Here is a 24,067-nt window from a genome sequence, read left to right on the forward strand (position 1 = left end):
AAGTTTTATTTTGAAAAGTAAAAGCTGTCTCCCGTTGCCAGAATGGAGTCTGTTATGGGGTCTGTCATGTTCGACTCAATTCCTCTCGGTGGCCTACGGACTGCTAATGCTAAAAGCAACGAAGCTAAATGAAAGCAAAGAAGTCTGCAGAAATTTATTTTGTTTTATTCAATCCAAACTAATTAGATCTCCCACCGTTGACATTTTCTCACTTTTTCTGCTCCATGGTGAAAAACGCAACAATTTGCTTTGGACGGAGGTTCACAAGGTTTGATTTTGACGGTGAATTGAAACCCAGCCCCGTCACATCCTCTGCTGTGGGTAGGCCAGATAATTATTTACTCTAATTTTACACACTTTTCTTCACTTAAGCCGAACAGCGTTTTTAGATTCGCATGCAATATCAAGACTAAAGGGAGCATGGAATGAGGAAATTAAAAGGGATGGAAGGAAGGTGAGTGGACAAGTGAGGAAATTAAAAGGGATGGAAGGAAGACGAGTGGATAAGTATAAATAGAAAGATTGATGATGTGATCCCAGGCAACAAAGGACGGATGGGCTCGATGGACACGACCATTACACGAGGCTCAGGTCCAGTTTTGCGAGGTAAGGTGATCGGAAGGAGCCCAAGTAAAGGCTCCCGTCATGTTCGTGCGCTTCGCTCACGTACGCCACAACCAGTCCGTTGGGGTCGTGGAAGCTTCGTGAGCAGATGCCGCCGTCGTGTAGCTCGGCCACCAGGCTGTAACGAGGGACGAACTTCATCATGGCGTCCTGGCTGAAGAGCTGGGAGGCGGAGACAAAGCTTGTCACGCGCAAGCGCTTGTTGGTTTGTCTGCATGGTGGTGTATACCTTGAAAAGTAACTTCTTTATCCAGGGTCTCTGGGACAGGAAGTCCAACATTGAGAATCCAGGATTGGGGCGCACGGCGGACATAGCCACCCAGTAGCCACCGCTCGAGCTGGGCCGGATGTTGTCAGGGAAACCGGGAAGATTGTCCACAAACGTGTCCATGCCGCCCTTGTTTAGTCCTGCCACGTGGACCCTGTCGCAAAATTCAAGAGTGAGTTAGCTGGGCGCGTGCCAGAGATGAGGGACTTGGGTTACATGACTGGACTTCTTAAGGTGCTAATTTTACCATTGGGACTGGCTTGAATTTGCATTTGAAACTCTGCATTTCAATAGCACAGGTGCCGTTTGTTCAAAAGGAAATTCACTTTTGGTGGAGTGCGTACAAACCCGGATACCAACGAGTATGCGGACTGCTGAGGCGACCATCAAAGAAATTAGAAAACACAATGACCAAGAATGACCAAGGATCATCTCCCTTCTTTGGAGTCAAAAATTAGGTTTCTGGTCAAATCGAATGGCAACATGTCTTGTTTGCAATATGAGACCTACCATATTGGCCCGAATACAAGACGACCTTGATTATAAGACGACCCCCGCTTTTTCAAGACTCAAGTTTGAAAAAAGACTTTTTGAACACCAAATTAAATTTTTATACAGAAAATTATCTGAAACAAATGATTATACCAATATATTCAAGAGAAAAAGCATGTTATTTTGCCTCATTCAAATCTTTCAAAAACTGTTTATCACATCTTAATATCTGGAGTCTAACTGTAACTGTAGTCTTGAAACAATGGCTCTGTCACAATAATGCGACCAGCGCGGTGCAGTTGCGTGATAGGACAAAAATGCGCAAATGAAAAAATGCTTTAAAAAAGCGTTTTTGGTAGTCTTGGAACGGATTAATCTTTTCTCCATTATTTGTAATGGGAACTTCGAACGATTCCCTTCTCGAACGGATTGGGGTCGAAAACTGAGGTTTGACTGTACTAAATAACCAATAAAATACTCTCGGCAACACACCAAACATAAGTCATCGAGACAAAATACCAGAGATGGGGACTCCAGTCGACTCGAGTCGCTGTTTTGATCACTTGTGACTTGACTTGACAAAAATAAAAAAAAACTTGAGACTCGACTTGGGCTTGGAAGTTAAAGACTCGGGACTTGACTTGAGACACGATGACTTGAATGACTTCCGTGTTATTTAGTTTATGTTTTCAGTTTGAATATAAAATTAATAATACATTTAAAAAAGTAATATCAATAACACGGTAGGAGCACGGGCTGAGAATCAGTTGTGCCCTCTCTACCTACCTAACGTGTTTATTGGAGAATCACGCCCCTTTATATCAGACATGCGCAAACATGTCAGCGGGAGCGGTACCTTTGGCTATCGTAATTACTAGGGGTGTAACGATTCATCGATACACATCGATTAATCGATATAAGGCTCTACGATTTATTGGCATCGATAATAAATGTAAACGTCGATTTATATCGCCGTGTTTGACCTCGGACATTAGACGCGACTTTATTTTGAAATCCAGTTCATTGTTGCTTGCTTCCTCTTTCCGGGAGCAGTGAGCGGCGTGTTGTGTTGTGAGCAGAGCAGGCACGTGAAAGGGGAGTCGACAACTAGTACGCGAGTCCTGGGCTGGTGCTATGGCTAGTGTCCAAAAAGATGAGGAAATTGGCTCTCTTTAGGCTTCAAGTCGTTCTTTGGAAGCACTTTGGATTCCAAAGAAAAGATGACTCAACGGACAAGACACGTGCAGTTTGTAAATCCTGCCATGGGGTGATCAAATATTCAGGGAGCACAAATCTCGCCGCACATTTAAAGAAAAAACACGACATCAAAGTTAAGTGTTAAAATAAGCACTTTGTATACTACAATACTCTTGTAATTTCCTAAATAAAGAGTTTGCAGTACCTTGTTGATTTTGCGTATGAATTGTTATAAATCAGGATATTGTTCTATATTTTTTAATTAAAAAAAAATATATATGTATCGATCGTAGAGCACTATATCGTGATGTATCGGGAATGAATCACAGCAGGGTTTAAGATATCGGCAAATATCGTATCGTGGTTCTTTGTATTGATATGATATCGTATTCTGACAAAACCCGCGATTTACACCCCTAGTAATTACCTTTATGACGGCAAAAGACGGACAGCACAGTGCAAGATATGCAACAGAACATTTCTGACAGCCAGACGACTTTGTCCGTTTGAAGTTTATAGAGCTCTGGTGTCTCTAGATGTTACAGATAAAACATAAAATGTTTCTAATGCTCTTTAATGTGTTTCTTCGTTCAGATTTTTTTCAGATTATTTTTTCATATTTGCAACTCAAATGTGTCAGACACTGTCGGCAGGCGTTTTGCTCCTCTTATTTATTGGGTTATTTGTTTATTATTTATTCATCACTCATTTTATTTATTTATTATTTATTGTTTGTGCCTTCTTGTTTTTATTTTGTGTCGTCTACTTGTATGTTTATCGTGTACTGTGTCTCGTCACCGTGGGATGGAGGAAACGGAATTTCGGTTTCTTTGTGTGTCTGACATATGAAGGGATTGACAATAAAGCTGACTTTGAACTTTGAACTTCATTTGTTTAGATTTAGCTGTCAATCATTGTATGAGGTAATTTATTTTTTGTTTGATTCCATGGTGTATTTTACTGAATATCAGTAATTACAGTGAAAATCCAAATTATTGTCGTATTTTTTAAACAGGTTAGACACATTGGACAATGATGGTTACTTAAAGTTACTTAATAATAAGGTGACTTGACTTGGACTTGACCTATTTGAGGACTTGACTTGGACTTGACCTATTTAAGGACTTGATTTGACTTGACTTGCCCAAGAAAAAAATGACTTGGGACTTACTTGAGACTTGAAGGTTAAGACTTGAGACTCACTTCAGACTTGCACATGTCTGACTTGTCCCATCTCTGCAAAATACATTTGCTGGCGACCGTTATACGCCATGCAGCTGCGTAACGGGCTGTAGTCATGCGTGTACGATGCAAGGCAAACTTAAAGGAGCGCGCCGGACCTGTCAATCAAACTGCACGCACACGAAGCAAACCGCGATCGGACAAACGGCACAACAGTGGACAGTAGTAACAATGTATATATGATGTATACAAATGTATATACTCACTTTGTGTCAAAGACACACACGATCACAGCAACATACTCAGTCGATACCAGCAACCTTTAACTTACCGCTGCGCACAAGTGAATGGGTATAATGTCGAGACACCTAATGTAGGACAACCCCCACTTTTTCAGTCTTATTTCAATGCAAAAAACATCGTCTTATATTCGGGCCAATACGGTAATGGAAATGGAAATGCCAGTGGTCTCTCCAAAAGTGATGGCGGCTCCTCTGAGACTAACGGCCAATTCACACCGACTGCTTTCCAATTCATTGGCCAAAACGTGGCTTATCTGATTTTTTTTTTCCTCGCCAATAATGGAATTCATCTATTTGTCAGTTTTCTGTACAGCCTGTACGTCCTGACCGGGGTTGCGGGAGTGCTGGAGCCCATCCCAACTGACTCCGACTCGCCGTACCTACGTATTCGGGCTACGGTGGTCTCTGCCACCAGGACGGACTCCTCGTCGGGAAGCAACTGGATACCGTTGGGAAATCGCAGGTTGTCCATGACCACGCTCAGTTCTCCGCTCTCCGTGTCATACTCCAGCACACTGACGGCAAGAAGCAGCGCGTCAGGTCAGGTGCGCTCAAAGCCCGTCGACAGCCTTTTGCCATACCGCCCATCAGCGCTGGCCTCCATGATGAGGTGAAGGTAGTTTCTGCGCTGCCACCTGCTGCTGGAGCTGGTGAAGTACACCTTCTTGCCATCCTGCGTCACCGCCAGGTCGTTGATAAACAGCAACTTCCTGCCGCCCACCTCCTGGCCACCCGCCACCAGCCGAGTGGACTCGCCTGGGAAAAAAACAACAAAAACAGCGCGGCTGCTCACTTGCCGCCGCTTCTAGCACTGGACTAATCACACCCGCCTTGGACCCAGTTCAGTGAGGGCCGTTTTGTTTGCTAAACTTGAGTCACGTGTGGGAACACATCGGCATAAGATGACCAGCCTTGGACCCAGTTCAGTGAGGGCCGTTTTGTTTGCTAAACTTGAGTCACGTGTGGGAACACATCGGCATAAGATGACAACCACCACAATTGACAACAAAGATATTTGACGCCATCGGGCAGCTCACCTGTTGTGGGGTTGACCTCAAAGACACCCAGGTAAGCGTCTGCTACAAATAAAGTCCCGTTGGGTCCCACTCGTATACCCAGGGGCCTCCCGCAGGTCACCTCGTACTGCGCGGACTCTGCACGCACACACCCAAAATCACAAGATAAGAATTAACAGCTTTTGCATTTCACTACTTGTATCTTTCAGAAGTATTATTTGTTCCAAAATTTGCATCTGATGCAATTACTGATTTGGTGTGTGACCTCTCTCTTGAAAATGGGCTCCGGTTTTCCAGACTCAAAGCAAATGCAAGTGCAAACAGACTTTCTCTGAAAACTTGGAAATGTCTTGATTTGGATAGAGAAGCACCAGTTTCCGATTAATTTTAAAAACTGCTTTTCTTTTCCAGTCATTGTGATGCTTTGGCTCACCACAAGGAGGTTTTCCCAATCTGGCCACCGTGTGAATCCTTCGACCAATCATCTTTACAATCCTGCCATCAGCTGTTCCGCTATAAAAAACGTCTGGATGCACACGCACGCGGCATTAGCAAGCGTCAAGTTATCTTAGCATCCAACATTGCGATATGCGGGGTCTGCACCTCCGATGTTGGCGATTGACTCCGGTCCGGCAACGGCGTCTTCGTAGAGTCGGTGAGCGAGACGCAGTTTGGCGTTTGCTTCCCAACAGCCCGACATGGCCGGCGGCTCCTTCAGACTATGGGACGGATGACATCGTCAGTAGCCATTCTGAAGCACGGTGGGAAGGCGCAGTGAGGAGACTTGCCCCCAATCAAACTGTTGTGTCCTCGCCGTTTTCTTGACAAGCAACCAAAAACCGATACGAACCGTCGCACAATGAAGTGTGCCAATTTGGGGCCTCAAATGTCTCAAGAGTGGATTTGTTTGTCCAATCATCGGATCAAACTTTTACGTTTACGTTCAGGGTCACTGAAAAAAAAGTTTTTCCTTCTATGACTTTTCTTGTTGTTAATTTGGTAATTCTTTATGTTGAAGCAAAAATGTAGCCATAGTGACATGGGAGGGAGTGACGGTGCACTGAGCAAGCGACGTTGTGGAAGAAGGCGTTACTTCTTGACGCGATCATCTTTGGGAAGATTGCCCAACGATGGCGTTGGTGCTTTTCTAAAATGACCGCACCTGTTTGCACGTTTTGTTGGTTGGCTTTGCACAGAGATGGCTTACTTGTGACACACTCGCAAAGTTGGACAATCAGCAGTGAAACGAGTTGAGTCATTTGATGTTGGTTTTGACACCGCGACGACTCGTCTTTATCACTTTCCCAAACCTTTTTGACGTTTGATTTTGGAAGGTTGGATTGGATCGCTGGAATTTCCGTTACTTTGAAACAGATGATTTGACGGTTTAGGCTTTGGCGCTCACGGAACAAGTTGGGCTCTTGGGTTCTCCGGGCACCCCCGCACAGCGATTAGCAAGTCGAGAAAGAGCGGCCAACATGGCCACCGCCTTGATGGGCGCGTGACGTCATATGATGGCGCCGCGGATGGCAGCCACTGTGAGTCGCTCTCTGTTTCTTTGTCTTATTTTGAGTGTTTTCTGTAGGGGTGTAACGATTCATCGATACACATCGATTAATCGATATAATGCTCTACGATTTATTGGCATCGATGCTAAACGTAAACATCGATTTATATTGCCGTGTTTGACCTCAGACATTAGACGCAACTTTATTTTGAAATCCAGTTCATTGTTGCTTGCTTCCTCTTTCCGGGAGAAGTGCGCGCGGCGTTGTTGTGTTGTGAGCAGAGCAGGCACGTGAAAGGGGAGTCGATAACTAGTACGCGGCTCCTGGGCTGGTGCTATGGCTAGTGTCCAAAAGGACGAGGAAATTTGCTCCCCTTTAGGCTTCAAGTCATACGTTTGGAAGCACTTTGGATTCCAAAGAAAAGATGGCGCAACGGACAAGACACGTGCAGTTTGTAAATCCTGCCATGGTGATCAAATATTCAGGGGCCACAAATCGCGCCGCACATTTAAAGAAAAAACACGACATCAAAGTTCAGTGTTAAAATAAGCACTTTGTATACTACAATACTCTTGTAATTTCCTAAATAAAGAGTTTGCAGTACCTTGTTGATTTTGCGTATGAATTGTTATAAATCAGGATATTGTTCTATATTTTTTATTAAAAAAAAAAAAATCGATCGTAGAGCACTATATCGTGATATATCGTGAATTAATCGCAGCAGGCTTTAAGATATCGGCAAACATCGTATCGTACTTCTTTGTATCGATATGATATCGTATCGTGACAAAACCCGCGATTTACACTCCTAGTTTTCTGTGTCCTCTGCTCTCCATCCCAGACCACTTTTACCAGAGAAGCGCTGTTAAACATCGGACAGTCTTCTTCTGGTATTTTCTCTCCTGTTCTCTTCGATTCAGACTGTTTGTCGGCGATTCTAGCCAGAGCGGCGGTGCTATACAAGCTAGCGCGACGACGGCGGCGCGGAAAACGAGCCGGAGCACTCGTAAGACTGAGGCAGAGAGGGTTCCGTTCTGCCCTACCGTCAATTCATCTGGCGAATGTCCGTTCCCTGGCGAACAAGATGGACGAACTGCTGCTCCTCACTTCAAGGAACACGGACTTCAGCAGATCCGCCTCGCTGTGCTTTGTTGAAATGTGGCTCAGCGAACGAACCCCCCACCACGCCGTGGGGCTAGCAGGGTTTCGGTTAACTCGTGCAGATCGCAGCGCGGAGCTCTCCGGAAAATCAAAGGGAGATGGTCTCTGTTTCTACATTAATGAACGTTGGTGTACCGATGTCACGGTGTTGAAAGAGATTTGCAGCCCTCTCCTAGAAACACTTTTCATAAACTGCCGGCCGTTCTATTCACCACGGGAGTTCTCCTCGATCGTCATGGCGGCTGTTTAATCTCAGGCTTGGACGATTTTGTTTTCTCCAGCGTGGAACTCATCTCCCTGACTCTAAAGTAAGTTTGAATCTTTTATTACACTGTCGAACTTGTTTTTCACAGCCGGAGTGCCTGGGAGAGCGGAGGCTTCGTGGCCGTTTGTCTGCCGTCGATCATCGGACGCAAAGTATGGCTGCGGATCAAGAGGTTTGTGCGGCTTCGTGCACCAACTGCACCCTTCTCTTAGAGAGGTTGTCCCTGCTAGAGGGACGTGTCCGCCAGTTAGAGCAGAATTGCGCGATAACTGTAGATGTGGCGGATACAGACGCGGGCTGTAGTCAGCCCGCTAGCCCAGTTAGCATTAGCCCCAAGCGGCTTGCTAATCGCGATGAGCCAGGTAAGACGCATAGCCGTCCAAAGTCATCTCGGTCTACTGGCCCTCGCACTTTGGTCATAGGTGACTCCATTACCCGAAATATTACGCTTACAAATCCAACCACGGTAATGTGTATTCCTGGGGGCAGAGCACCCGACATAGAAGCTAATCTTAGGGAGCTGACTCGCAATAGGTCTAGTCAACAGCGTAGTTCCATCAACACTAGCTACTCGGACATAGTGATACACATCGGCTCCAATGATGTTAGGATGAGGCAATCGGAGATCACAAAGAGAAACATAGCGAGGACTTGTGATCTCGCCAGAAAGATGAGTCGGCATCGAGTATTTGTCTCTGGCCCCCTGCCTGGGAGAGGCACTGATGAGAGGTTTAGTAGATTAGTCTTCCTTAATCAATGGATGGCTGGGTTCTGTAAGAAGCAGGGACTGTATTTTATAGATAACTGGCCTTCCTTCTGGGGCCGCCCCGACCTGCTGAGGAAGGACGGCCTTCACCCTAACCGTGCAGGCGCCTTCACTCTTTCTAGGAATATAGATTACTGTTTGAGCCACACATGACAGGTCACTTTAGAGCAGGCCGGGTCACAGGTGATTAGACCACCTGTCAAAATGGGTTTGGAGTCTGTTAAAATAAAGTTAACTAGCGCTAGGCTAGACTCCCAGCATGCACATAGCTCCTTGTGTAGACTAGAGCGTGATAGTTTGAATAGTGCTACAGTATACATAAATGCACTTTCTACTGGGGTAGTAGACAAATCCAATCACTCCACCCCGACCGGTTTTGCTGATGAAACGGTGCCGGTTTCAGATAATTCTACACGTGTAACAAATATTTACTATCAGATTCCCACGGTCGTATCATCCCACCGCACTAACAAACATTTGAGAGGTGATGTCAGGCCTAGAGAACACAATCTTACTCGCATCTCGTATAAATATCCTTCGATAGATACGCACCCGGATCGACCAATTACACTTAAACTTGGTTTTATGAATATTAGATCGCTTCATACGAAAGCCATTCTCGTTAATGATCACAGAACATAATCTAAACGTTTTTGGTCTCTGCGAGACCTGGTTAAAACCTAATGAACTGATGCCGCTTAATGAGGCCTCGCCTCCAAATTTTGTGAGCTCGCATGTGGCGCGTCCTCGAAAAAAGGGTGGGGGTGTCGCCCTCATCTCGAATTCCGAACTTAGTTTTAGGCCTCGTTCGATCAATTTTTTTATTGATTTAAAACATTTGAGGTTCTCACTGTCCGATCCACCGCTTTACCGTCATTTTATCTTGCTGTTATTTACCGTCCACCCGGGGCTTACTCTGGCTTCCTGGATGAATTTTCAGAATTTATGGCTGATCTAATAACCAATGCGGATAATATAATTATCATGGGCGATTTCAACATCCACATGAATTTACCGTCAGAGCCACTTACTTCGGCGTTTCAGACTTTAACTGATACGTTTGGTTTTACGCAAGCCGTACAGGCAGCAACGCATAAGAATGGAAATACCATAGATCTGGTATTATCCCGAGGACTTGCAACCTCAAATATAGCAGTACTGCCATACACTACTGTTTTGTCCGATCATTACTTAATAAAGTTTGAAATTCTAGTTCCTTGTCAAAGACAAGAGAGCAATCAGCATTATAGGAGCCGTCATTTCAACTCCATGACCGCAACTGCGCTATCTGAGATACTGTCGCCGGCAACCGCTATATTTCTCACATACGCCGGCTCTATTGATAATCTTACAAAGGAATTCAATGCGACATTGTTAAATGCCATTGACGCTGTGGCGCCGTTACGTCTGAAAACTCGCCGTAGAGTGCTTACTCCGTGGTTCACAGATGAAACGCGTACGCTTAAGCAATTATGTAGAAAGCATGAGCGCAGATGGCGTCTAACCAAACTTGAGGTTTTCCATCAGGCATGGCAGGATAGCCTCCTGAAATATAAAGATGCGCTTATTTTATTTTTTATTTTAATATTAAGTTATTAATCTCAATAAAAATAGTCTGAAACACCTATTTGATACAGTGGCAAAGCTGACTCTGCGCCAGCCGACCACCGATAGTTCCTTCCACTCAGCTGACGAGTTCATGAATTTTTTTGCTCAAAAGATTGAATCCATTAGGGATGAGATGAAGAATACCATTCCAATCGCTCGGTCGAGCCCGCCGTTTACCAACGCTGATGATCATGCAACAACCCTCTCAACTTTTAAAAGCGTGTCTCTTTAAAGGCTTTCACAATTGGTTAGTGCGGCTAAACAAACAACATGTTTACTCGACCCTCTTCCAGCCAAACTACTTAAAGAATTATTTCAAATTTTAGGACCGTCCGTCTTAAATATAATCAATCTGTCTGTCTCCTCTGGGATAGTGCCAACGGCCTTTAAAACCGCTATCATTAAACCGTTACTTAAGCGACCAAATCTTGACCCGGACTGTCTCGGTAATTATAGGCCAGTTTCAAACCTCCCATTCATAGCAAAACTTCTTGAAAAAGTAGTAGCGCAGCAGCTTATTGATTACATGGTCGCCAATAATCGATATGACACTTTTCAGTCTGGTTTTAGAGCTAATCATTCTACTGAGACAGCACTTGCTAAAGTGACTAACGATCTCCTCATAGCTATGGATTCAAACACTTCGTCTGTACTGTTACTACTCGATCTTAGTGCTGCCTTTGACACTGTAGACTTAGATATTTTATTAGGGCGTCTTAAAAGTTGTGTTGGTATTTCAGGGTCAGCACTAGGCTGGTTCCATTCCTATCTATCAAACAGGACGCACCAGTGTGTGGTCCATGGCAATGCGTCCTCGGAGCTCTATAATGTTACGTGTGGTGTCCCACAGGGATCGGTTCTCGGACCAATTGTTTTTAATATTTATATGATTCCGCTTGGCGACATAATACGTAAATATAATATTAGTTTTCAATGCTATGCGGATGACACCCAATTATATATGCCGTTATCGATGACAGATCCGCGGGATTGTTGTAATCTTGAGGCGTGCCTTGCGGAGATCAAGCAATGGATATTTCTCAACTTCCTTCGTCTTAACCCAGATAAAACTGAGATGTTGATAATTGGGCCAACTCGTTATCAATAGGGGTGTAACGATACATCGATACACATCGATTAATCGATATAATGCTCTACTTTTTATTGGCATCGATGCTAAAGGTAAACATCGATTTATATCGCTGTGTTTGACCTCGGACATTAGACGCGACTTTATTTTGAAATCCAGTTCATTGTTGCTTGCTTCCTCTTTCCGGGAGCAGTGCGCCCGGCGTTGTTGTGAGCAGAGCACGCACGTGAAAGGGGAGGCGACAACTAGTACGCGGCTCCTGGGCTGGTGCTATGGCTAGTGTCTAAAAAGACGAGGAAATTTGCTCCCCTTTGGGCTTCAAGTCATTCGTTTGGAAGCACTTTGGATTCCAAAGAAAAGATGGCTCAACGGACAAGACACGTGCAGTTTGTAAATCCTGCCATGCGGTGATCAAATATTCAGGGAGCAGAAATCTCGCCGCACATTTAAAGAAAAAACACGACATCGAAGTTCAGTGTCAAAGTAAGCAATTTGTATACTACAATACTCTTGTAATTTCCTAAATAAAGAGTTTGCAGTACCTTGTTGATTTTGCATATGAATTGTTATAAATCAGGATATTGTTCTATATTTTTCATTAAAAAAATAAATAAAAAAATCGATCGTAGAGCACTATATCGCGATATATCGTGAATGAATCGCAGCAGGCTTTAAGATATCGGCAAATATCGTATCGTAGTTCTTTATATCGATATTATATCGTATCGTGACAAAACCCGCGATTTACACCCCTAGTTATCAACACTTATTCAAGGAAACCGCTATAACTATAGATAACCGTACTATCACTCAAAGCGATACTGTAACTAATCTCGGGGTAATATTTGACCAAACTCTCTCCTTTCAAAAGCACATTAAGAATATAACCAGAATTGCGTTTTTTCACCTTCGTAATATTGCAAAGATTCGTCCGATCCTCTCGACCGGTGATGCAGAAACTATTATTCATGCATTCGTCACGTCGCGCCTGGACTACTGTAATGTACTATTATCGGGTCTTCCTAAGTCCCGCATCAAAAGTCTACAGTTAGTACAAAACGCTGCTGCAAGGCTGCTCTCTCGGACAAGAAAATTTGATCACATTACCCCAATACTAGCCAACTTACATTGGCTCCCGGTCCATTTAAGATGTGATTTCAAGGTTCTTCTATTAACCTATAAATCACTGCATGGCTTAGCGCCTTCATATCTGGTCGACCTAGTTGTTCCTTATGTTCCGTCTCGTAGCATTCGTTCGCAAAACGCTACCCTTTTAGTGACACCGAGGGCCAAGAAAATGTCTGCAGGCTCTAGAGCATTTTCTATTCGGGCTCCAGAGCTTTGGAATGCCCTACCAATGGATATTAGAACTGCTACCTCAGTAGAAACATTTAAGACACGTTTAAAGACACATTTCTATGACATGGCCTTTAACTAACCTGTAGTGGCCGGTTCGGCTGGAGTTTGTTTTCTCTCCCTCTCCACCCCCTCCCTCCCCCCTCCTCGGCCGGGGAGATGGTTAGGTGGCACCCATGCTGACAGCGGCTATCTGGATTCTCGTGGGTCAATTCAGGATGGGGGAACTGCAGCTCAACCTCCTTGTAGACACTGCCAGGACAATTGAGGGCTCCTTCGGCAGCCCTCTGCTCTGACATGGACATCCACTTTTTATTTCATTGATGTTCATGTTGTATCATTTGTGCCCTCTCTGCATCCATTCCAACCTGGTGATCCTGAAAGGGGGATCCTTCCATCTGTGGTCCCTTCTCAAGGTTTCTTATTTTCCCCCCAGTAGGGGTTTTTAAGTTTTTCCTTGCCCTTTTGGGAGCTTAAGATCAGGGGATGCTTTGAGAATAATTGTCAATTTCTGTCTATGTGAAGCCCTTTGAGACTGCTTGTGATTTAGGGCTATACAAATAAACCTGACTTGACTTGTTTACATTCCACCACACGCACGTGCGAGTGAAGCCACGCAGATGCTGGCTGACCAGGTAACAGACATGGAGAAACTTCTACCAAATTCACTAATCATTGTTCTGGGTGATCTTGGAAGGCCGAACCTCGCACATGAACTCCCCAGATACAGACAGCACGTAACGTGTCCCACCAAAGGGGCACAGACTCTGGACCACTGCTACACCGTGATCAAGGATGGATACCACTCTGCGGCTCATGCAGCTTTAGGACTCTCGGACCACTGTCTAGTTCATCTGATCCCGGCCTACAGGCAGAAACTAAAAACTTCTAAGCCTGTGGTGAGGACTGTGAGGAAGTGGACAGCGGAGTCAAGGCAGGACCTCCAAGGCTGCGCAAAGTCAAGGAGGAGGCCTACAGGAGCTCCGACCGCGACCTGTTCAGGCAGACCAGAAACACACTGAACCGAGAGGTCAGGAAAGCCAGGAGGTGTTACGGGGAGAACCTGAAGAGACACCTCTCTGCCAATCCTGATCCCTCAACAGTGTGGAAAGGTCTGCAGAGCATCACTGGCTACAAGAAACGAACCCCCCGTCCTATGGAGTGCCCAAGGCTTGCTAACCAGCTAAACAGGTTCTACTGCAGGTTTGATCGGTCCTCCCACGCAACAGGACTTCCTGCAGCACAATCTAAATACTCCCCACTCCCCACAACTGCTCTGTCCACACCTCTATCGTCGCTGTCACCCACTCTCTCTCTTGCAGAGGCCGCGCCCGCACTCCAGATCCGCGAGGAGGAAGTGCGCCAGATGTTCCGGAGACAAAAGACCAGGAAGGCACCGGACCCAGACGTGTTACCTTACTGCTTGAAAGTCTGCGCTGAGCAGCTGGCGCCCACCTTTGCATCGGATCTTCTACCGTTCTCTGGAGCTGTGTGAGGTGCCCTCGTGCTTCAAGAGCTCAACCATCGTTCCAGTGGCCAAGAAGCCCGCCATCACAGGTTTGAATGACTATGTATAGACCTGTCGCACTGACATCTGTGGTCATGAAATCTTTCGAGAGGTTACATCCTGCATCACCTGGACACCCCAGGAACGTATGCCAGGATCCTGTTTGTGGACTTCAGCTCGGCGTTCAACACCATCGCTCCTAACATCCTCCAACAGAAGCTCATCCAGCTTGCGGTGCCTGCCTCCACCTGTCAGTGGATCACCAGCTTCCTGACCAACAGGAGACAGCGTGTGAGGCTGGGGGGCATCACATCTGACACCCGGACCACCAATACTGGAGCCCCTCAGGGGTGCGTCCTCTCCCCACTGCTCTTCTCTCTCTACACCAATGATTTCTTCTCAGGTGACTCTCCTGTGAAGCTCCTGAAGTATGCAGACGACACCACTCCCATCGGACTGATCCAAGACGGTAATGAGACTGCGTACAGACAGGAAGTGGAGCGGCTGGTCCACTGGTGCAGCCAAAACCACCTGGAGCTGAACCCGCTCAAGACCGTGGAGATGACAGTGGACTTCAGGCGAGACCCTTCACCACTTTTACCCCTCACTATCCGCAGTAATACTATTCTCTCCACAGACACCTTCAAGTTCCTGGGAACCACAATCTCTTGCGACCTGAAATGGACCGGCCACATAGACTCTGCCCGGAAGAAGGCCCAGCAGAGGCTGTACTTACTGAGACAGCTCAAGAAGTTCAACCTGCCGCGAGAGCTTCTGAAGACCTTCTACATTGCCATCATCCAGTCTGTCCTCTGCACCTCCATCACTGTCTAGTTTGGATCGGCCTCCAAACAAGACAAGCACAGACTGCAACGGACAATCAGGACTGCAGAAAAGATAATTGGAATCAACCTCTCATCTATCCAAGACTTGTACCTGTCCAGGACCAGGAAACGTGCAAGGAACATCTCTACAGACCCTTCTCACGCAGGTTGCAGTCTGTTTGAACTACTCCCCTCCGGACGGCGTTATAGAGCTCTGTACGCCAAAACCAGCAGACACAGAGACAGCTTCTTCCCCCAGGCTGTTGCTCTGATGAACTCACACCTTTCTTAGAGTCTCAGAGTCATTACTGTGCAATAACATCCTGCTCTCCACACCTTTTTTGAATTTGTCTACACTGTTTGTACTATATGTCCTCTCTGCATCCATTGATGCCTGGTCATCCTGGAAGAGGGACCTTCCCATCTGTGGTCTCTTCTCAAGGTTTCTCATTTCCCCTAGCTGGAGTTTTGAGTTTTTCCTTGCCCTTTTGGGAGTTTAAGATCAGGGGATGTTTGAGAATATTTGCCATTTTTCACATGTCCTGAGTGTTGTTAGTCACCTAAATGTTGAACAGAGGCTGTGATTTACCGAAGTCAAATTCCTTGTTTGGCACGCTCAAACATGGCGAATAAAAAACTCTTGAATCTTTTTGTGTCAGGAGCTTGAGATGGAGACCCGTTGTTGTTATCGCGCTGCCATATGAAGGAGTTTCGGCGGGCTCGCTTCAATGGAGGGCCAATGGAAGTCTGGCTCTTTGAATCGAAGGCCGTCCCCCACCGAGGGGCCAACATTTTCTACTGTGCTAGCAAAACACGTGTGTGCGTGACTTTGCCAAGCTTCATTTGAGGTCGCAAATGTTTGCAAAACATTTGCCAACAGTTGGGCTGACTGGTCCTGTTTAGCACGTGTTGAAAAACAAGTACAGGCCCCGGTCGGTTCTGGGGAACATTTTACAACCTTTGCAACTTCGGCTGACTTAAAAAACACTCATGTGGGTTGGCGCTTGAGCGGGGCTTTTGTCCCACTTGAGACTCAAAGTGGCCATTTGCGGGGATCACTGTGACATGCGAGAGGCTCAAATCTTTAGCCGCCATCTTTGTGAAATGATGACATGGAGGAGCAATTGTGTCATAAGCCCAAAACATTTGCTTCTTCTACCTCCTCTTAGGTAGGAAGAAGAGCGGCGAACCGAGAATGAGACAAATGAGATGAGACCATTGGCTCGTTGACACTTTTGAAACTATCTGGGTCCGCTGCTGGTCAAAAGGCCTTTGCGCCGTCCATGCGGACTTACACCAGGACATCGGGCTGGATGGGCGACTCCAAGATGAGCACGATGACGAGCAGAGGCAGAAGCAGCAAGCCCCCCACCGACAGCAGCGTTGCTCGGAACACACGTCCGCTATATGTTCTGCAATGGGAAGCCATGTCATCACCAGCGCAACAAGAAGTCATATCCTCGCAAAAGAAAGTGACTGCACTGCAACAAGACGGCGCATTGTTACGACAACAGCAAGTGACATCATTTACGACAACAATGGTGGCGATGGAGTTGAGCCGCTGCTGGCGCGGATGCAAATGGAAATATCACTCCCAGAACTCGAAAAAAACAACGACTTGCCCGAGAGCTTTATGGCGCGTTGTCACCACGTCACAGGCGACGCCAAATAAATGTTTATGTGGAGTCAAATTCCGGTTCACAAATCTGTTTGGGAGCAACCCATCGACATGCTTGAGTGGATAGTCACTCCTGCATTTGAATATCTCGATTGGTGACGCAAATGGACATAATTTCATCATGGCACACCGTGTGTGTGTGTGCGTGTGTGTGTGTACGCCTTTAACTCTTGTTTGGCTCATAAATGTGTCAGTCTGACAGTAATTGCCGAGCGCACGTCACTGGGTGTCATTGTTGTGTAGTCGCCTGACCCGTTGCCCTTGCGCACGCGATCGGCTGGGTGGTCGCTGATGACGTCATGTCTGTTTTGCCTCCGGTAGCGCAGGCCCGCGGTCTCGTTCATGCTGGAGCGCTTTGTTGATTCTGTGCCGGTTTGGCTCGGTCGAGCTAGTCTCACCTCGTCTCGTCCCGGCCGTTCTTCAATTTGACGAAGGCATAGTACGCTCTCAAACTGGCCAAGTATACTCTTTCTAAGACGTACGGCACAACGTTCTTAAGGCGAGCCTCTTCCGTGAAGTGCAACGACTGTGTACTTCACACAACCCACACCCCACTCCAACACTGACGTATTACCGTGAGAGCCACACGAAATGCATCCTGGGATATCTTCCCTGCGAAGTCTTCGGCCCCGTCCAAATACCCTCTATTATACGCCCTCTCATCATGGGTAAGTGCGTGACCACCGAGACCACTGCGCAAGCGCAGAAGGTCGGACATCTTAGATCGCTAACTTTTTTTTTTCCCACACACGCGCGCGGTGTAATAGTTTGGAATAATTCAAAACACAAAAGGACTGTGATAAATATTTATTAAAATACTATTTTAAAACAAACGCTGAGTTCTGCTCAGCCAACAGAAAAAAAGTAATGCTCTCCGTTCCTGATATTATAAAAAAAAAAAAAAACGCCATTTGCAAAAAAAAACAAAAACGTAGAACTATGCATAAAGTTTGCTCTGAGTGCTCATTTGCGGTGTGTGGGAATCGACCTCATGTTGCCAGCACACAAGACAGGCAAGTATACCACTACACCAGGGACGGACTAGGAGAATTTCTCAGGACAGGAGTCAATTATGTAACCAGGCCACCCTGGCCTTGCCCACACGTGCATGGGCACAAGCAAAACGCATTTGTGCGCACAAACATGCACACAATCATTCTCAAAGTCAAAGTCAAAGTCAGCTTTATTGTCAATCTCTCCACATGTCACAACACACAAAGAGACCGAAATTACGTTTTTCTCTATCCCACGGTGACGAGACACATAACACGATAGACATAAAAGTACGCGACACAATATAAAAACAAGAAGGCAAAAATTCAAACAATCAATAGTAAGAGTGATGAATAAATAATAAATAAACAGACAACACAATAAATAAGAGGAGCAAAACGGAGCGAGCAAGCATAGCGCAAAAGTAAAAAACATCATAAACAAAAAGGCACAAACAATAAATAATAAGAGTAATAATAAATAATAAATAAACAGATAACACAACAAATAAGAGCCAGTGTGCATACAGACAGTACAGACAGTAAAAGTACAGGACGCTACGCAGAACGGGGGAGCGAGCTCAGGATCCTAACAGCCTGGAGTATGAAGCTGTTTGAGAGTCTGGTGGTGCGGGAGCGCAGGCTTCTGTACCTCTTCCCAGAGGGCAGAAGCTCGAACAAAGAGTGAGCGGGGTGACTCACATCACTCACAATCGTGGTCGCCTTGCGGGTGAGATGGGAGGTGTAAATGTCCTTCAAGGAGGGGAGCGAAGCACCAGCAATCTTCCCAGCCGTGTTCACTATGCGCTGCAGGGCCTTCAAGTTGTAGTCAGTGCAGCCGCCACCCCAAACAGCAATACAGCTGGAGAGGACGCTCTCAATGGTGCCGCGGTAAAATGCAGTCATGACGGCCGGAGGAGCGCTCGCTCGCCTGAGTTTCCGCAGGAAGTACAGGCGGCGCTGGGCTTTCTTTGCCAGTGATGCGGTGTTGGTGGACCAGGAGAGATCCTCACTGATGTGCACCCCCAGGAACGTGGCGCTGCTCACTCTCTCCACCACAGCACCGTCGATGGTCAGCGGCAGGTGTTGGGTGTGACCCTTCCGGAAGTCCACAACAATCTCCTTGGTCTTGTCGACGTTCAGCAGGAGGTTGTTGTCCCTGCACCACGTGGTCAGAAGGTCAACCTCCAGCCTGTATTGAGTCTCGTCTCCCTTGGTGATGAGACCCACCAGAGTCGTGTCGTCAGCAAACTTCAGGATACGGTTGTCGCTGTAGGTTGCAGTGCAGTCATGCGTCAGGAGGGTGAAGAGCAGCGGACTGAGCACGCAGCTTTGGGGGGCCCCCGTGCTCAGCGTGATGCTGGCGGAGATTTTGTCGCCAACACGTACTACCTGTGGCCTCTGACAGAGGAAGTCCAGTAGCCAGTTGCAGAGGTAGGTACTGAGGCCCAGCGCGTCAAGTTTGCTGATGAGGCGTTGTGGCACAATGGTGTTGAAGGCAGAACTGAAGTCCACAAACAGCAATCTCACATACGAGTCCCTCCTCTCCAGGTGGGTGAGGGCCGAGTGGAGGGCAGAGCAGATGGCATCCTCAGAAGACCGTTTGGCTCGGTACGCAAACTGGAAGGGGTCAATGGTGGGGGGGAGAACGGATCGGATGTGCTCCATGACAAACCGCTCAAAGCACTTCATGATGATGGGCGTAAGTGCCACGGGGCGGTAGTCATTGAAGCAGGACGGAGCGGGTTTCTTCGGCACAGGTACGATGGTGGCAGCTTTGAAACACGACGGGACGATGGCCTGCTGCAGGGAAGTGTTAAAGATGTCCGTGAAGACATCCGTCAGCTCACCAGCGCAGTCCTTCAGCGCCCGACCCGGGATGTTGTCAGGGCCCGCCGCCTTACGGATGTTGATAGCGGCAAGCGCCCTCCTCACGCTGTCGGCGGAGAGGCACAGGGGCAGCTCGTGTGAAGGGGGAGTGTCCTTCAGCGGGCAAGTGCTGTTCTGAGCGTCGAAGCGAGCAAAGAAGCGGTTGAGGTCATTGAGCAGACGGACGTCGCCTTCTTTGGGTTTTGTTGTGGGTGGTACCGGAAAAACTAATTAAAATCTCTAGAATGAGGGCGAGCAAAATAATCAAAAGGTCTTGTTGGATTTGGTCCATAATTTAGGGAGCGCGCTATCTGTGCCTCACGGCAAAAGCCATTGCCAATCACGTTATCAAATTTACTCACTGCGTGCTCGTTTAATTTCTTCAGATGTGGGAAAATGCTAAGACACTGAAGCAGAAATTAGACTTACACAGGTTGGTTGAGTTCAATCACAATTCTTGTTAAGAAAGCTCTGTTTTCAGGAAAGTACAATACAGCGCCGGGCCCTTCAAGAGCAGAAAGTCTCCATTCAGAAAAGGCAACGTTCAAGGTTCTTTGGTCAGCTTATATTCAGTTGCACATGCCGGTGTGGGCCGAGTGTGATGGGTGATGAGTCTTTGGGGTGGGGCAAGTTTGCAGTAGAGTTTTATTCAATGGGAGTGGGTGCTGATTATGGGAGATTCGGTGTGTGTGGGGGGCTGCCGTCTTCCATCCTGTCTTTCGGCCTTGGTGATCATCTTTGGCCGAGTCCTTGGCTGTCTCCCTCTGGCACCTGCTGGTTTTATCTCCAAGTGACCTTCCTGTAAACATTCTGCTCCATTCTTACACTGTCGCACCTCATCCATTCGTCATTCTTTCAATTTTGTCATTTTGTACGGAATTATGTGAGCTTTTGGCTGTGACATCATTAATCTATTAATGTTCCCTGACTATGCAAAGTTTGTTCTTTTGATACTCCATGTCTTTGCTTACGTCATTATATTCTTAGTTTAATCATGCTTCCAACCATAGTAATCGAAAAGCTGGCGTCTAGCATTAGTCAAGATATGCTTGATAAGATATAATCAAGTACTGAACGGTCAAGACGACTGGCCGTGTCCATGATTTAGAGTCTAAATCAGGGGTCACCAAACTACGGCCCGCGGGCCGGATACGGCCCGCGGGACCGTTTAATCCGGCCCGCCAACCCTGAATAAATTGTATTATTAAACTTTTTTTTTTTTTTTTTGCTCATTTTGCCTGCAATGACTGCGTTTCCCCAGTAGAAGGGGGAGCGCTCGCTTGCGCATTTACTACCGGAAGCCGTGTCAGAAAGCTCGGTGCACACTCACAAGTGCGTGTACGGACATGGCGCACTCGCGCTCTATTTGTATCAGTCCCGAATTTAGAGCGTGGGCTGTGACGACAGCATTCTTGTAATTCGCGCGCTGAGCTTTCAGATGCAGTTTTGCGCTAAAGCCACCCACAAACCTTCTCCTGGAATCCTTCCGTTAAAATGTCGCCCAAGTAAAGCAGGGTGAACACAGTGCCGAGCGTTTAAAAGAGTTGCCAATTTGGCTCGACGTACGCGACGTGACGATCAGCCACATGAACGTCAACATCTACCCGTCACAGATCGGGGTAAACGGACCAACACCTCGGATCTCGCCTAAGAATTGCCACAACAAATTTTACTCCAGACTATGACGCACTATCAAACTTTAACAAAAAAGACAGCGGTGTCTACAAGCCTACTGGAACCTACAAAAGGATTATAAGGAAGGAACACAAGAACTTTAAGAGACTGCTCATATGTGTCAGAGAGGTTCTGCTCTGACAACTGAGCTGAACTTTTGTCTGTTAAGATTGTGCATGGCACAACAGAAAGTTAATGTTCCATGGTTTTTTTTCTATGAAGAACCCAGAGAGAGTTATTTAGTTATTATTTATTTCCTGTTTTTTCTGTGAAGAACTCAGAGAGGGTTTAGTTATTATTTATTTCATTAATAGTGTTATTATTTGTTTCCTGACCTTTTTTCTGTAAAGAACCTGGAAAGGGTTATTAAATAACCGTTATTTGGTTATGTGTGGCTTTCTGGAAAACAATAATTTTTTTAAGCTCCCCTACGATCGTCACACTTTTTCTGTTACAAACTGCCACCGGCCCGCCATCAGAGAAGGGAAAGGTTATGTGGCCCTCACAGGAAAAAGTTTGGGGACCCCTGGTCTAAATCATGGACACGGCCAGTCGTCTTGACCGTACAGTGTACGGCGTCGTACGGCGTCAGCACCATGTTGTTCTCAATAAAAACATGAAGAACTCACGTTTGCGTCAGTCAATTTTAATTTTTAGAAAGGATTATTCTCATTTGATGTCTTTAAATTCATCCGCGTTCTGCCGTTGAAGCGGGGTGCATTCAAAGACCAGTCGTACAGACGGAACACTCATACACTTCACCAAAAAGCAACGATATAGTAATTACGTGAGCTCTTTGCATAAACCCCGATGCAAAGAAACTCCTCTTTTTGGGTACCATTACATGCTAAAAGGAGTATATATTACAAAGGAGACTTTATACTTAATTGTGATCATAATTCATCCATCCATTTTATTACTCAGGTACTTTCAAAGCAAATTACTATTGTTGCATTTATTAATTTGCTTTAAAATGACAATATAATTAAAAGCTGACACTATAGCAATGTCAAACGTGTTCATTTAAGAAAAAGCCACGCACGTTTTGTGATCAAATCTTTCATAACGAGAATGATTTGAGTGAATTGATTTAAATGAATAATTGAGAAGACATTTCAGTTCTGAAGGCTCCTTTTGTCCCAAACAAAGTGACAGGTGGTGGGGAGGGGGTATAAAAAATGTAACAAGAACTCTATCAAAAATGTCAACCCGTGAGAATTTGTGCCCCTCTCCTATTTTGAGAACGGTGAGTGCTGCACTCCAACTGTTTTTTTTTCTGTCTTCCTGGGGGTCTGTTCAGGTAGTGTGGCAAATTTGAACAGATTCCCTCAATCCTAGGCCAAATTACAGGGGGGAACACATCCTCACGGCGGACCCGTGAGGATATGTTCCCCCCCTTATTTTGAAAACGGCGAGTGCTGGACTCCAACAGTTTTTTTTTCTCTCTTCCTGGGGGTCTGTTCAGGTAATGTGGCAAATTTGAACAGGTTCCCTCATTCCTAGGCCAAATTACAGGGGGGGGGGGGACACATCCTCATGGCGAAACGAACGAAAATACAGTGGAGCCTCGGTTTTCGAATGTCCCAGGTCTTGAACAAATCGGTATTCGAACAAAAAAATTTAATCGATATTACTTTTTTAAATGTATTATTAATTTTATATTCAAACTGAAAACATAAACTAAATAACACGGAAGTCATTCAAGTCATCGTGTCTCAAGTCAAGTCCCGAGTCTTTAACTTCCAAGCCCAAGTCGAGTCTCAAGTTTTTTTATTTTTGTCAAGTCAAGTCACAAGTGATCAAAACAGCGACTCGAGTTGACTTGAGTCCCCATCTCTGGTATTTTGTCTCGATGACTTATGTTTGGTGTGTTGCCGAGAGTATTTTATTGGTTATTTAGTACAGTCAAACCTCAGTTTTCGACCCCAATCCGTTCGAGAAGGGAATCGTTCAAATTTCCCATTACAAATAATGGAGAAAAAACTAATCCGTTCCAAGACTACCAAAAACGCCTTTTTAAAGCATTTTTTCATTTGCGCATTTTTGTCCTTTCACGCAACTGCAGCGCGCCGCCGAACGTGCAACCGTAGCGCGCCGCCGACCGCGCAACTGCACCGCGCTGGTCGCATTATGAGCCAGTGGCGTAGCCAGGAATTTTTCCAGTAGGGGCGCGCCCCCACAGAAAAAAAAATCTAACATCACCCACGCCGTTTGCTGATCGCTAAAACAACATCCGGGTCCGGGAGGCAAACGGTGAATGGATAACATCGCGCACATAGCCCAAGCACATACGCGCAAGACCGATAGAAAAAAACGACATGAAAATGAAGAATCGAAAAAGCTCGATTTTTTTTTCAACCGGGGCGCAGGGAGTCCTAACCGGGGCGCCGCCCCGGCTCGCCCCGGCTTGGCTACGCCAGTGGACAGAGCCGTCGCTGAACTTTTGAAAATAGTTTTAAAATCCTAATGTACTTTCCAAAATTCAAGTGGACCTCAGAGCGCAGGGAGCTTAATTTGGTCCGATCGCGCAACCGCAGCGCGCTGGGCGTTCAGTGTCGCATTGCTTTAGGAGCGTCTTTGTGTTTTAGGATGGCTTTACTGCTCCCACCTGCTTCCTTTGGAGGCATGATTAGAGTGATTAGAGTTATTTCTAAAATCCTAATGTACTTTCCAAAATTCAAGTGGACC

At 46.2% G+C, this 24,067-nt stretch overlaps 1 protein-coding gene across 8 annotated transcripts; it reads right to left on the reverse strand.

The window, feature by feature from the left end:
* Positions 1-149: 149 nt before the first annotated feature.
* apmap (adipocyte plasma membrane associated protein) lies at positions 150-17,543 on the reverse strand. 8 transcript variants are annotated; one of them, XM_061284782.1, is made up of 9 exons: positions 17,419-17,540; positions 16,462-16,578; positions 5,685-5,800; positions 5,515-5,607; positions 5,103-5,219; positions 4,647-4,821; positions 4,446-4,580; positions 854-1,046; positions 150-786 (listed from the first exon to the last, which is right to left on the reverse strand). In XM_061284782.1, the coding sequence occupies exons 1-9, from the start codon at positions 17,508-17,510 to the stop codon at positions 577-579; spliced, it is 1,248 nt and encodes a 415-aa protein (XP_061140766.1). In that variant the 5' UTR covers positions 17,511-17,540; the 3' UTR covers positions 150-576. The 8 variants fall into 8 exon arrangements, with proteins under 8 accessions (XP_061140766.1, XP_061140765.1, XP_061140769.1 ...); XM_061284781.1 differs by lacking the exon at positions 17,419-17,540 and adding an exon at positions 17,097-17,412; XM_061284785.1 differs by lacking the exon at positions 16,462-16,578 and having other exon boundaries at positions 17,419-17,543.
* Positions 17,544-24,067: the final 6,524 nt, after the last annotated feature.

This window comes from Syngnathus typhle, linkage group LG8 (genome assembly GCF_033458585.1).
Source record: "Syngnathus typhle isolate RoL2023-S1 ecotype Sweden linkage group LG8, RoL_Styp_1.0, whole genome shotgun sequence".
Classification (NCBI taxonomy): domain Eukaryota; kingdom Metazoa; phylum Chordata; class Actinopteri; order Syngnathiformes; family Syngnathidae; genus Syngnathus; species Syngnathus typhle.